This window comes from Chanodichthys erythropterus, chromosome 17, assembly GCF_024489055.1.
Source record: "Chanodichthys erythropterus isolate Z2021 chromosome 17, ASM2448905v1, whole genome shotgun sequence".
NCBI lineage: Eukaryota > Metazoa > Chordata > Actinopteri > Cypriniformes > Xenocyprididae > Chanodichthys > Chanodichthys erythropterus.
The window spans coordinates 22528345-22543342 of NC_090237.1; the positions used below are offsets into that span (position 1 = coordinate 22528345).

Consider the following 14998-nt stretch of genomic DNA (forward strand, 5'->3'; position numbering starts at 1 on the left):
ATTTTATACACACACACACACACACACACATATTATATATATATATATATATATATATATATATATATATATATATATATATATATATATATATATATATATATATATATATGCTTAGCATAATATACAAACAGACACTGTAGTATGTCAACAGAATGATTTAAGTAGTTTAATGCTCATGACAACCTTTGGGTTAGTTCATTTTATCAATTTAAAAGGAATGTACATAGGTTTGGTTGTGATGGACTAGATCTGCTATCCTGCTGTTGTTGCTGCTACAGAGCAAGTGTGACTTGCTTCTGCTAAATGTCAGAACATACAATTAATGGAAACATATTGCTGCAAGAGAGAGAGGGAGAATGCATATTTATTTGGATGTGTTTTGGCTATAAACAAGAATGATAATGAACACATTAAATTGTTTGGTTGGGAACACATTGAACGAACCAATCAGAAAGAGAAAAGAGTTTCATGGCAGAACGATTCGCTTTGTGTTTGACAAGACTACAGATGAATAAAAACATATAGATGATTGAAAACAACTCAAATCTCTGAAAAAGGAAGACAGTATAAAATATAATAATTCAGACACTGATTATCTTCCTCTTGAAACAGTTGAGAATTTTCTGTCTGATCTCTTTATTTTTAAAACCATAAATGAGTGGATTCACAATGGGAGGAAACACACAAACCGATATAGTTAACACCCTACGTAGGTGAGCTGGAACACTCTCAATTCGATGTGCGATAAGAGGTAAAATAGTGTTAAACTCTAAGACAAGAAAGACGACCAAATGAGTACCACATGTCTGAAGTGCCTTAATCTTTGCATCAGACTGCTTATTAGTAACACAAGTGATTAATATATGAATGTATGTAAATGCCACAACAAAAAATGAAAGGCCATGGTATAAAACCATGGTAAACAATCCATAGATATTGTTATCTCTTGTATCTTCACATATGAGTTTCCTTATAGATGGATTATAGCAGACAAGATCTGCCATGTATGTCTGGCAAACCGGATGAGGCAGAAGAAGAGAAAAAAGTAAAATTACGGCAGTAACATGTAAAAGCCACATACCAGTTATTATTTTCACCAAGTTCTTGGTTGTCATAATGGCTCCGTATCTTAGCGGATAGCAGATAGCAATATACCTGTCATAGGCCATAGCAATAAGAATAACATGTGATGCACCAGCATACAAGTGTACAATAAGGCCTTGAAGCAAACATGCAGGGTAGGATATTGTTCTGTCCTGAGACAATATACTATACAGCAAATGAGGAAAAAGGGTTGTAGCACCCATTGCATCATTGATAGGCATGGGTAGCAACAGTATGTACATTGGTTTATGAAGATTCCTGTTCAAGCAAATGGTGACAACAATTGTTAGATTGCAGAGTAAGATCAAAAAGTATGTTGTTATTCCAAGAATGAATGCAGGATAAATGCTTGCCTGAGGGAGTTCCAAAGAGTGCAAAGTCAAGACAAGTGAGAATCTAGATCCATTTAGATACATAGTGAATGTTGCCTATTGTCACCCTGTTTAAAAATATTAAACCAGTTAAAGGGTTGAATATAGAACAGTTTTTTTTTTATATAAATAAATAACAATTAAAATTATAGATTAAATACTAATCTCACAACATCTTTGAAGCTATGTTGCTGTCTAAACTTGAGCTGTCATTTTTTTTTTAAATTTTGCCTTGTTGCATCTTATATACCCATATATACAATGCAGCAGTAAACTTCTAATAACAGCACCTTAAGTTCTCCACAACATATTCAATAAGATTAATTGATTGCATACCAGAATATGTAAAGCTGACTTTGCTTAAAACTTTCACATCATAAGATTAATAAAGCACGTTATTGTAGAATAGTAAAATTACAATCATTAGTACTTGTGAATTTAAGTGTTAACATCAAGTCAAATTATGACAACTTCATAATATAGCACATAAAAAAAACAATAAAAGAATTTAGTCAAACTAATGGAGGCATCTTATGCTTCAGTGCTTTTGAAAAGCTCTTTGTTGGTGTCAGCCGTAGTCATATGATTTATACTTGTGCTCTGTTTACAAAAGGTTTGCTATGGAAATGGGTGATGTTATTTAGCATGCGCAAATTACATTCTAACTAAGTGACATACTTCACAGATCAATATTTTACATGAGACAAGACAAAGTGATCTGAACTGCAGTTTGTCCTGAATCTGAGTATATTGCCCCCTGCTGCTTATTGAGAAATAGTGCAGATACTGTATGCTTTGAAATAGTGTATTAAATATTTTCAAATGCATCATTTTAAAACATTAAATAACCTTAATAATTAGAAGTATATACTTTTATTTCTTAATTTCTTATGTCTTTGCAAGGTGCATTATTCACACATATAATTAATTTCACAGTAGTTTATTTGTAATAAATGAGAAAGCAAAGTCTTGTGTTTTAAAATGTTTAAATCCAATGTAAATTCATGTTTCAGTTTACTCTAATTTTCTGTTAAATAACCCAGTTAGCACACGTACATCGCAAAGATGTCTATTTGATTTGTGTGTTTTCATCTGGAGGACTAGAGTATTTGCTCATCTGCAACGCGTCTATAAGACTTTCTGTGTCAGATTTTAAATATGCATTTATTTACACATAATGCCTTTAAGATGTTTATGATTTAGACTTGTATGTAAAATTGACTTTTAAAGATGTTTATCAGAGTTTGTACAAAGCAGATTCTTTCAAGATGCTTTTCCAGAAAAAAACTGCACTAAAATACACTTTATTTCAGTACACTTAGTAGATTTCCAAAATATACTTAAAGTGCTCTATTTTTGTACTTAATATACCAAAAATTCTTCTTTAGTACTTCTTAAACATCTAGGTGTCCTCAACTGTGCTATTTTGAGATACCATGAATATGTACTAAAATGTGCTTTTAACATACGGTTTTTTTTTTACTAATCAGTCATAGAAAACATTAATTCTTTAAGTATAAGAATATTATATGATAAATATATATATATAAAAAAAAAAAAAATAAAAAAAAAAAAAAAAAAAAATACAAGGGGGTGTCTGGGGGGTTCGAAAACCAGTCAGTATCTGGTGTGACCACCTGTCACGGTTGCACACAAGAACAAGATGGTAGATCCAAGTGCAGCATAAGTATTTATTGGGGAGTCCAGAAACGTAAATCCAAGGCAGGCAAGAAGTCAAAATCCAGATAATCAGTCCACAAAACAACAAGCCAGAGATACAAAACAGTGCACGTAACAAATACAACAAACCACAACTGAGGACAGAAACAACTGAGATTAAATAGACAGACACTAATGAACAAACACAAAACAGCTGGGTGCAAAGACAATGAGATAATGAGTCCAGGAGTGAGTATGGGTATTGTAGTCCAAGGGGAGAAAACAAGAGTCCAACATGGAGTGCCCTCTAGTGGCTGACTACGTGGCCGTGGCCGTATCAGGGAGAGCGGACAGCTCGATGAAGGCAGCGGGCTCGGGCTGCTCCGGGACGGCAGCGGGCTCGGGCTGCTCCGGGACGGCAGCGGGCTCGGGCTGCTCCGGGACGGCAGCGGGCTCGGGCTGCTCCGGGACGGCAGCGGGCTCGGGCTGCTCCGGGACGGCAGCGGGCTCGGGCTGCTCCGGGACGGCAGCGGGCTCGGGCTGCTCCGGGACGGCAGCGGGCTCGGGCTGCTCCGGGACGGCAGCGGGCTCGGGCTGCTCCGGGACGGCAGCGGGCTCGGGCTGCTCCGGGACGGCAGCGGGCTCGGGCTGCTCCGGGACGGCAGCGGGCTCGGGCTGCTCCGGGACGGCAGCGGGCTCGGGCTGCTCCGGGACGGCAGCGGGCTCGGGCTGCTCTGGCGACGGCGGCAGGGCAAGGCACTTGGAGAACCCACGATCAACCACTAGAGTGGTCTCCAGGCCTTGTAGGATGGAGGAAGCCCTTTTCCTCCTCCTCCTCCACTTATGAGGGTGAGGCGGTGGCTTACCCAAAATGGCCTCACTGGCTGGAGCGGACTCACTGACTGGAGCGGGCTCTGGCGTGGACTCACTGACTGGAGCGGGCTCTGGCGTGGACTCACTGACTGGAGCGGGCTCTGGCGTGGACTCACTGACTGGAGCGGGCTCTGGCGTGGACTCACTGACTGGAGCGGGCTCTGGCGTGGACTCACTGACTGGAGCGGGCTCTGGCGTGGACTCACTGACTGGAGCGGGCTCTGGCGTGGACTCACTGACTGGAGCGGGCTCTGGCGTGGACTCACTGACTGGAGCGGGCTCTGGCGTGGACTCACTGACTGGAGCGGGCTCTGGCGTGGACTCACTGACTGGAGCGGGCTCTGGCGTGGACTCACTGACTGGAGCGGGCTCTGGCGTGGACTCACTGACTGGAGCGGGCTCTGGCGTGGACTCACTGACTGGAGCGGGCTCTGGCGTGGACTCACTGACTGGAGCGGGCTCTGGCGTGGACTCACTGACTGGAGCGGGCTCTGGCGTGGACTCACTGACTGGAGCGGGCTCTGGCGTGGACTCACTGACTGGAGCGGGCTCTGGCGTGGACTCACTGACTGGAGCGGGCTCTGGCGTGGACTCACTGACTGGAGCGGGCTCTGGCGTGGACTCACTGACTGGAGCGGGCTCTGGCGTGGACTCACTGACTGGAGCGGGCTCTGGCGTGGACTCACTGACTGGAGCGGGCTCTGGCGTGGACTCACTGACTGGAGCGGGCTCTGGCGTGGACTCACTGACTGGAGCGGGCTCTGGCGTGGACTCACTGACTGGAGCGGGCTCTGGCGTGGACTCACTGACTGGAGCGGGCTCTGGCGTGGACTCACTGACTGGAGCGGGCTCTGGCGTGGACTCACTGACTGGAGCGGGCTCTGGCGTGGACTCACTGACTGGAGCGGGCTCTGGCGTGGACTCACTGACTGGAGCGGGCTCTGGCGTGGACTCACTGACTGGAGCGGGCTCTGGCGTGGACTCACTGACTGGAGCGGGCTCTGGCGTGGACTCACTGACTGGAGCGGGCTCTGGCGTGGACTCACTGACTGGAGCGGGCTCTGGCGTGGACTCACTGACTGGAGCGGGCTCTGGCGTGGACTCACTGACTGGAGCGGGCTCTGGCGTGGACTCACTGACTGGAGCGGGCTCTGGCGTGGACTCACTGACTGGAGCGGGCTCTGGCGTGGACTCACTGACTGGAGCGGGCTCTGGCGTGGACTCACTGACTGGAGCGGGCTCTGGCGTGGACTCACTGACTGGAGCGGGCTCTGGCGTGGACTCACTGACTGGAGCGGGCTCTGGCGTGGACTCACTGACTGGAGCGGGCTCTGGCGTGGACTCACTGACTGGAGCGGGCTCTGGCGTGGACTCACTGACTGGAGCGGGCTCTGGCGTGGACTCACTGACTGGAGCGGGCTCTGGCGTGGACTCACTGACTGGAGCGGGCTCTGGCGTGGACTCACTGACTGGAGCGGGCTCTGGAGTGGACTCACTGACTGGAGCGGGCTCTGGAGTGGACTCACTGACTGGAGTGGGCTCTGGAGTGGACTCACTGACTGGAGCGGACTCACTGGCTGGAGTGGCCTCCGGGCCTTGGAGTCTGAAGGAAACCTTCCTTCTCCTCCTCCCCTTACCGGGGTGAAGCTGAGGCTCAATGCCCACCTCCCCTGTGACTACAGAGACAGATTCATGGTCTGGAGCATGCACACTGCCTGGTTGACTTGGTGAGGCCCATTCTAGCCGATGGCGGAGATATACGGCGAATCTCCAAAAATCCAAGTCCTGTAGCCCTTCCATCTCACACGGAGGTAGAGGATCATCCAGGCAACAATTAAAAATCTCCTTCAGCGCCGCATCGTTGTACCATCGTTGTACCGCCATTGTCCAAAAGACCTTGGCTAAGCATCCTACCTCCCAGCCGTCCTGACGTTGGGCCGTCAAAGCCCGAACTCGAGCCATCCGCTCCCTCGTGGTGGCTGGCAGAGGAATCCGGAAGCTCATGCTGCTGGATCTGTTTATGGTGGTTTGTTCTGTCACGGTTGCACACAAGAACAAGATGGTAGATCCAAGTGCAGCATAAGTATTTATTGGGGAGTCCAGAAACGTAAATCCAAGGCAGGCAAGAGGTCAAAATCCAGATAATCAGTCCACAAAACAACAAGCCAGAGATACAAAACAGTGCACGTAACAAATACAACAAACCACAACTGAGGACAGAAACAACTGAGATTAAATAGACAGACACTAATGAACAAACACAAAACAGCTGGGTGCAAAGACAATGAGATAATGAGTCCAGGAGTGAGTATGGGTATTGTAGTCCAAGGGGAGAAAACAAGAGTCCAACATGGAGTGCCCTCTAGTGGCTGACTAGGGCACTCTCACTAGTGATCATGACACCACCATTTGCCTCACGCAGTGCAACACATCTCCTTCACATAGAGTTATATGGCTTTAAAAAATAAAAACATTGGCATTAAAAAGGCATTAAAAAGCATTCAATTTGATTTGATAGAACTGCCAGAAACCCTGCCCTGAATAAGCAGATAGAGGAGCGGATCTAGGTGCAGGAACATTTAATAACAGAACTCGGAAAACAAGAAACAAAGAACTTTTCTTTTCTTTTACAAAACAGCTTATTGAGCTATTCCAAAAACTATGACCATTATTTTCATTTAACTTCTCTTGCTTTTTGTTCATGGCATCTACCACAGTGTATATATCCAGCATGTTGGGTGGTCTATGAATACTACCGATAACGTCTTGCTTGAGACTCCACATTTTGTGGAGTGGTGTCTTAAGGGTGTACTCGTCTGAGCATTGGGGTTTCCACACACTTTGTAGTGTTTTGAGAAGAGTTCACCTGTGTTGCCATTGTGTCCCAAAACTAATCAATGTGTCTACACCAAACCGTGTACGAGAGAGGTCCAGACAATAATGTACCGGTTGCCACTTTGGATATGTTTGCCTATAACCTCTAGCAAGCACATTAAGTTGCAGGATCTTGCAAGCCTTTCAAGAACAGCATTCAAGTTTTGTCATTGTTATGGCCAGTGACTATAATATCATCTAAATAGCACTGTGGGCCTGGAATCCCACATATTATATATATATATATATATATATATATATATATATATATATATATATATATATATATATATATATATATATATAATATGTGGGATTCCAGGCCCACAGTGCTATTTAGATCGTGCTAATCGTTTACAGATATATATATATATATATATCTGTAAACGATTTCTGTTGTTTTCACAGTATTATACTGTGTTCTCAACAGTTCCCTACTGTTGAATCTGAGTACAGCATATTACTGTAGATCATGCAACGTCAACTGGCGGCCCGCGGACCATATTCGGCCCGCCAGAGATTTCCATCCGGCCCCCAGAATAATACTGAATTCAGGAATAGCCTTGTAAGAGGAAAAAGTTTAGGGCTGGTCCAAATACCATTTTTTGAGCTTAGAAGCTTCGGTAGTAAAGAACATCGACTCTTCGGAGAGCGGCTGAACATATTTTTCTCTCTAATAAAGGCAGGAATCTGTGTCTGTATGTCCGTTTGCATTTTTATTATTTCAAGATCCAATCGACTTCACAAGGGAGTGCAGTGTCGCATTTAGTGCAATATAGATGGACACGCGAGACGCGACACGCGACACATTCAGAATTAATAAACTTTTAGTAAACTACAGTCAGAACAGCGCGAGCGGGAAGCGGCGAACCTCACGTGGGCAGGGCTTATGCTCAGAGAACGGACACTGCACTAGTGATATAAAACGCACACACACAGGTCTGTTAAATTAAGCAATACTTTTAAGGTAGTCTAATATTTTTCTGACTAACAAATTGACACAGTAAGCTTAGATTTAAATAAAGAAAAAACTAAATTTAAATAAAGAAAAAACTAAATTTAAATAAAGAAAAAACGAAATTTAAATAAAGATAAACGGAATTTAAATAAAGAAAAACGAAATTAAGTTAAATTAAAAACGAGATTAATTTAGATTGATAATAACGGGTAAAAATGCTAATACATTTTGTTTCTATTATTCTATTTACCACAATATCAAAGCAACAAATCACAAGCTCAGACATGCACTTCGGTCCATACAAACTCCGCTGTTCTGCGCTCTATCCAGAGAACACTCCCGTTGCTGGAACACGCGTTTTCCGCGTGGCTCGAACGCGCCTGAGACGCGTGTCTCAGTGTGCAAACTCCAACCTGTTCCGCAGCTGAGATGCTCACGCAGCCAGTGTGTCGCCGGCCTTATTCAAGGGGTATTGAAAACCGTTTCGCTTGGGATCCCAGGTGTGAAAAAAACAACAACAAAAAACCCCCCAGAATATTCGAATATCAAATTTTCAAATCGAATACCAACCCACCAAACGGATATTCGAATATTCGGGTCCGTTCCATATTTATTTATTTTTAAATCTAACAAAAAAAAAAGCCTTCTGAAAAGTAGCTTGTGCCATAATAGCCTGCCTTCAGTCAAGAATGACGATAAATGCGTAGCTCTCATTGAACATCTCTTATTGTTTCACGTGCTCAAGATTTTCCTTGCCTGGGATTTGTGCACAATTGCGTGACAGTGATGGACAGCTTGACAGCCTCACAAATATGATGTCACAGAAAAAGAAGGCTGGATACAATTGCAAGTTAATATCTCTTTAATAGAGCTTCACGCCAGGTAAGTATACATAAAACACACAGCAGCAACACAGACAGCAGGAGAGGGGTAACACAGAACGAGTAATCCAACGAGTAATCCAACGAGACAGACAGGAAACAGGGAACCAGCGACGATAATCCAATCCAGAAACAAGAAACACAAGAAAACAACGGGACAACACCAGGACTCCAACAAACGATCTGACAAACATGAGACGAAAGACAAGGCGTTGTATAGGAAGGTGTAATGATCCACAGCTGCCGCTGATCAGCAATCAGCGGCGACGCCCACACAGAACAATCAAGTGACACACCCCAAAACCTACACACAACAGTATGAGACAGCGGATTAGTAAACCATGACAGTACCCTCCCTCCTAGGAACGCCTCACGGCGCTCCCAGAACTCCTTACCTGTTCATTGTAATCATCAATAAGGGAGTGATCCAGAATGTCCCTAGCAGGAACCCAACTTCTCTCCTCCGGACCGTAACCTTCCCAGTCCACCAAGTACTGGAATCCGCGTCCCCTCCGCCTAGAGTCCAGAATACGATTAACCGAATAGGTTGGTTCCCCGTCTACGAGTCGCGGCGGGGGAGGAACCGGAGTAGGCGGATTAAGATGAGAATGGAAAACAGGTTTAATTTTGGACACATGAAAGGCGGAATGAATCCTCCTGTACGCCGGAGGCAATTTGAGGCGGACTGCCACTGGACTAATAATTTTAGTGACAGTAAATGGGCCAATGAATTTGGGAGCGAGCTTATTGGCAACGGAGCGGAATGTTCTTAGTAGAAAGCCACACTTTTTGACCCACGACGTATACGGGAGGCTTCGACTTGGTACGGGCCCTCACTTGCAGCAGAGTCTCGCGGGCTCTGTTCCAAGTGTGGCGGCACCTCTGGACAAAGGCGTGAGCGGAGGGGACCGCGACCTCGGACTCCAGACTGGGAAACACAGGTGGCTGGTAACCTAGACTACATTCAAATGGAGATAGGCCCGTAGAAGACACTGGCAGTGAATTGTGAGCGTACTCACTCATAGAGAGTTGTTGACTCCAGGAGGAAGGATTCTTGGACGCCAAACATCGCAACATTCGCTCTAAATCTTTGTTGGCCCTCTCAGTCTGACCATTGGTCTGGGGATGGAACCCAGAGGAAAGACTAACCGTCGCCCCCAGTAACTTACAAAACTCCTGCCAGAATTTGGACACAAATTGGGGACCCCTGTCAGAAACCACATCCACCGGGAGGCCATGTAACCGGAAGATGTGATCAATGACCGCAACCACTGTCTCTTTAGCAGAGGGTAATTTGGCTAAGGGTATAAAATGGGTCGCCTTCGAGAATCGGTCCACCACGGTCAAAACAGCCGTATTCCCTTGGGAGGGTGGGAGGGCGGTAACAAAATCTAGTGCGATATGGGACCAGGGTCTCGAAGGGACAGACAGAGGTTGGAGTAACCCATCTGGAGGTCGGTTGGAAGTCTTACCAGTGGCACAAACTGAAAGAGCCAAAACAAAACTGAGAATATCACGAGCCATAGCTGGCCACCAGAATCGTTGCTTGATTAAAAACCTGGTTCGATTAATCCCTGTATGGCAAGCCACGTTGGAACAATGACCCAACTTGATAACGCTGGACCTTAGCTCCTCCGGCACAAACAAACGGCTCGGTGGGCATCCGGGCGGAGGCGTTACCCCTTCTAAGGCCGCTAGGACCTTCGATTCGACCTCCCATGTAAGAGTGGAGACCACTAACGTCTCGGGAAAAATACACTCGGGAGTGGACGGGCGTTCGGAAGGGTAAAAAATACGAGAAAGAGAATCGGGCTTGATGTTTTTGGAGCCCGGGCGGTACGATAGAGTAAAGTCAAAACGTCCGAAAAAAAGTGCCCACCGAGCCTGCCTAGAGTTGAGTCTTTTAGCCGATCGTATATACTCTAAATTCTTTTGATCAGTCCAAACAATAAAGGGAACCCCCGATCCCTCTAACAAGTGACGCCATTCTTCCAACGCTAATTTGACTGCCAACAACTCTCTATTACCAATGTCATAATTGCGTTCGGCGGGAGATAAACGATGCGAAAAATACGTGCATGGATGCATCTTGTTGTCTGAGGGAGATCGCTGGGAAAGAACTGCACCTACCCCCACCTCTGACGCATTGACCTCCACCACGAACTAACGTGAAGGATCAGGGGCAATCAAAATAGGAGCCGAAACGAAGCGGCTCTTCAGTTTGGCAAATGCAGCGTGGGCTGCATCTGACCACCTGAAGGTTGTTCTGGGGGAGGTCAAGGCGGTCAGAGGCGCGGCTAGTTGGCTGAAATTGCGAATAAAACGCCGGTAAAAATTAGCGAACCCCAGAAACCGCTGTAGGGCCTTATGAGAATCTGGGTTTGGCCAATCCACCACAGCCTTAACCTTGTCAGGATCCATGCGAATTCCCTCAGACGAGACAATGTACCCTAGAAAAGAAACAGACTGTGCATGAAATTCGCATTTCTCCGCCTTGACAAAAAGCCCATTCTCTAGCAGCCGCTGAAGCACTCGTCTGACGTGTTGAACATGCTCCTGGAGAGACAACTATCCGTGATAGTTGCTGAACTTGCTGCATCCATGGTTGGTCAGATCGTTCTGTCACGGAAAAAGAAGGCTGGATACAATTGCAAGTTAATATCTCTTTAATAGAGCTTCACGCCAGGTAAGTATTCATAAAACACACAGCAGCAACACAGACAGCAGGAGAGGGGTAACACAGGGACTTTGATGGGCGATGAAATGTCCGTGATAAATGATAATCCGAATGGTGAGTCCGTGTGCCGTGTGAGAATCCGTGAATGAAATCCAGAACGAGTAATCCAACGAGACAGACAGGAAACAGGGAACCAGCGACGAGAATCCAATCCAGAAACAAGAAACACGAGAAAACAACGGGACAACACCAGGACTCCAACAAACGTTCTGACAAACATGAGACGAAAGACAAGGCGTTATATAGGCAGGTGTAATGATCCACAGCTGCCGCTGATCAGAGGACGGAGTAGCCTACGTGAAATTGGTAGGTGGGTATACTTTAAAACATATGTAATTGCCTTATCTGTTTTATACAAATGTTATTTGTAAAGTATAAATACGTTTGAGTTAATAAATATATGTATGAACATCGGACTGGGTGAGCATTTCCCATTTAAGCGGCACTAACTAGAATTTTCCGCCCACAGCGGCACAAGCAGACCGGCTGGACCATCGTGAGACAGGCGGGAAGAGCCGTTGTGAAGACAAAAAGCCTACTACCTTAAATTGGTAGTAAATCTCCCTCTTTTCGTTTTCTTTCTTGCTGCATTGAAGATTGGTTTAATTTCTTTTTTCGCGCAGGCGCAGTGGGGGGAATAACACAGAGTTTAGGCAAGTCGGTTCGTAGCTCTGCTTTAACTATGCGATACCCTCACGAGGGGCGACCAAATTTCTGACATGCCAGAACTTCATCCGACCATGCGATTGCCAGTCGGGAGAGGTTTATAGCCACTCGTTTCCCCGTGTACACTGCACGAACACTGCACGACAAACGACACACGATAAAACTGAAAATCGGCCCGACTCAAAAAAAGAGTCGTGCGAGTCAGAATTCGGCTAAAAATCGGACGAAAATCGCACAGTGTATGCCTGCCTTAATGTGAGACAGGCGGGAAGAGTCGTTGTGAAGACGAAAAGCATTTGTGAAAATGGTAGGTCAACTTTAAAATGCATGTAATCACTTTTTTTGTTATGTACCAATGTTGTTTGCAACTTCAAGGTATAAATACTTTTGGTTCTAGCGCTCACAAGCCGTGCTGACAGCATTTTTTTTCCTGCAGCGGCGCTGGCAGACGGGCTTAACCATCGTGAGACGGGGGAAGAGTCGTCGCAATAAAGAAGACCCTTTTCTGTATGGCATGTGGTTTTAAGATGTAAGATGATATGTATTCACTGGTTATTGTTGTATACTATCTGCTACTAATTAAGTACTTTATTTTTATATTTCCAATATTATTTATATTATTATTTATTTTCCACTGGCACAATGTTTTAATGTGATTTTAGTGGTATGAATTTAATTGTATTTTGTTAATTGATGAAATTAATATGCTGGTAAATTTCTGTATTGAAGTTCAGAAATGTAAAAGATGAAACCTAAATAAAGTTGATCTGAAGCAATAATTTGTGTTATTGAATATATAACAGTTAACTTAAAATAAATAAAAATTAAATGTGAAAATAACTACAGTAGTTTTAGGCATACTGTAAAATAAAGTACAGCATTATGATGTACTTTATTTTACAGTATGATTAAAACTACTGTAGTTATTTTTACGGTAATTTTACTGTGGTATTAAATACAGCAACTATTGGATAATTGTTGCCAGTAAGTTACTGTTAATTTGACAATATACACAATATTTTATACACACACACACACACACACACACACACACACACACACACACACACACACACATATACATATACATATATATATATATATATATATATATATATATATATATATATATATATGCTTAGCATAATATACAAACAGACATTGTCATGACAACCTTTGGGATAGTTCATTTTATCAATTTAAAAGGAATGTACATAGGTTTGGTTGTGATGGACTAGATCTGCTATGCTGCTGTTGTTGCTGCTACAGAGCAAGTGTGACTTGCTTCTGCTAAATGTCAGAACATACAATTAATGGAAACATATTGCTGCAAGAGAGAGAGGGAGAATGCACATATTTATTTGGATGTGTTTTGGTTATAAACAAGAATGATAATGAACACATTAAATTGTTTGGTTGAGAACACATTGAACATACCAATCAGAGTTTCATGGCTGAACGATTCACTTTGTGTTTGACAAGACTACAGATGAATAAAAACATATAGATGATTGAAAACAACTCAAATCTCTGAAAAAGGAAAACAGTATAAAATATAATAATTCAGACACTGATTATCTTCCTCTTGAAACAGTTGAGAATTTTCTGTCTGATCTCTTTAGTTTTAAAACCATAAATGAGTGGATTCACAATGGGAGGAAACACACAAACCGATATAGAAAACACCCTACGTAGGTGAGCTGGAACACTCTCAATTCGATGTGCGATAAGAGGAAAAATAGTGTTAAACTCTAAGACAAGAAAGACGACCAAATGAGTACCACATGTCTGAAGTGCCTTAATCTTTGCATCAGACTGCTTATTAGTAACACAAGTGATTAATATATGAATGTATGTAAATGCCACAACAAAAAATGAAAGGCCGTGGTATAAAACCATGGTAAACAATCCATAGATATTGTTATCTCTTGTATCTTCACATATGAGTTTCCTTACAGATGGATTATAGCAGACAAGATCTGCCATGTATGTCTGGCAAACCGGATGAGGCAGAAGAAGAGAAAAAAGTACAATTATAGCAGTAACATGTAAAAGCCACATACCAGTTATTATTTTCACCAAGTTCTTGGTTGTCATAATGGCTCCGTATCTTAGCGGATAGCAGATAGCAATATACCTGTCATAGGCCATAGCAATAAGAATAACATGTGATGCACCAGCATACAAGTGTACAATAAGGCCTTGAAGCAAACATGCAGGGTAGGATATTGTTCTGTCCTGAGACAATATACTATACAGCAGATGAGGAAAAAGGGTTGTAGCACCCATTGCATCATTGATAGGCATGGGTAGCAACAGTATGTACATTGGTTTATGAAGATTCCTGTTCAAGCAAATGGTGACAACAATTGTTAGATTGCAGAGTAAGATCAAAAAGTATGTTGTTATTCCAAGAATGAATGCAGGATAAATGCTTGCCTGAGGGAGTTCCAAAGAGTGCAAAGTCAAGACAAGTGAGAATCTAGATCCATTTAGATACATAGTGAATGTTGCCTATTGTCGCCCTGTTTAAAAATATTAAACCAGTTATAGGGTTGAATACAGAACAGTTTTTTTTTTATATAAATAAATAACAATCAAAATTATAGATTAAATACTAATCTCACAACATCTTTGAAGCTGTTGCTGTCTAAACTTGAGCTGTCATTTTTTTTTCATTTTGCCTTGTTGCATCTTATATACCCATATATATATATATATACAATGCAGCAGTAAACTTCTAATAACAGCACCTTAAGTTCTCCACAACATATTCAATAAGATTAATTGATTGCATACCAGAATATGCAAAGCTGATTTATAAAAAATAGTAGAATAGTAAAATTACAATCATTAGTGAATTTAAGTGTTA

At 43.4% G+C, this 14998-nt stretch overlaps 2 protein-coding genes across 2 annotated transcripts; both read right to left on the reverse strand.

Annotated features, from left to right (window-relative positions):
- Nucleotides 1-584: 584 nt before the first annotated feature.
- Nucleotides 585-1523, reverse strand: LOC137005377 (olfactory receptor 52J3-like). Its single transcript, XM_067366238.1, has one exon. The coding sequence runs from the start codon at nt 1521-1523 to the stop codon at nt 585-587; it is 939 nt and encodes a 312-aa protein (XP_067222339.1).
- A 12166-nt stretch (nt 1524-13689) lies between these two features.
- Nucleotides 13690-14628, reverse strand: LOC137005378 (olfactory receptor 52J3-like). The gene has a single exon (XM_067366239.1). It carries the CDS (start codon nt 14626-14628, stop codon nt 13690-13692), a length of 939 nt encoding a protein of 312 aa, XP_067222340.1.
- Nucleotides 14629-14998: the final 370 nt, after the last annotated feature.

Bases quoted from the DNA above. Each gene is read 5' to 3' on its own strand.
- LOC137005377 (XM_067366238.1), bottom strand. From the start codon at position 1,523: ATGTATCTAAATGGATCTAGATTCTCACTTGTCTTGACTTTGCACTCT.
- LOC137005378 (XM_067366239.1), bottom strand. From the start codon at position 14,628: ATGTATCTAAATGGATCTAGATTCTCACTTGTCTTGACTTTGCACTCT.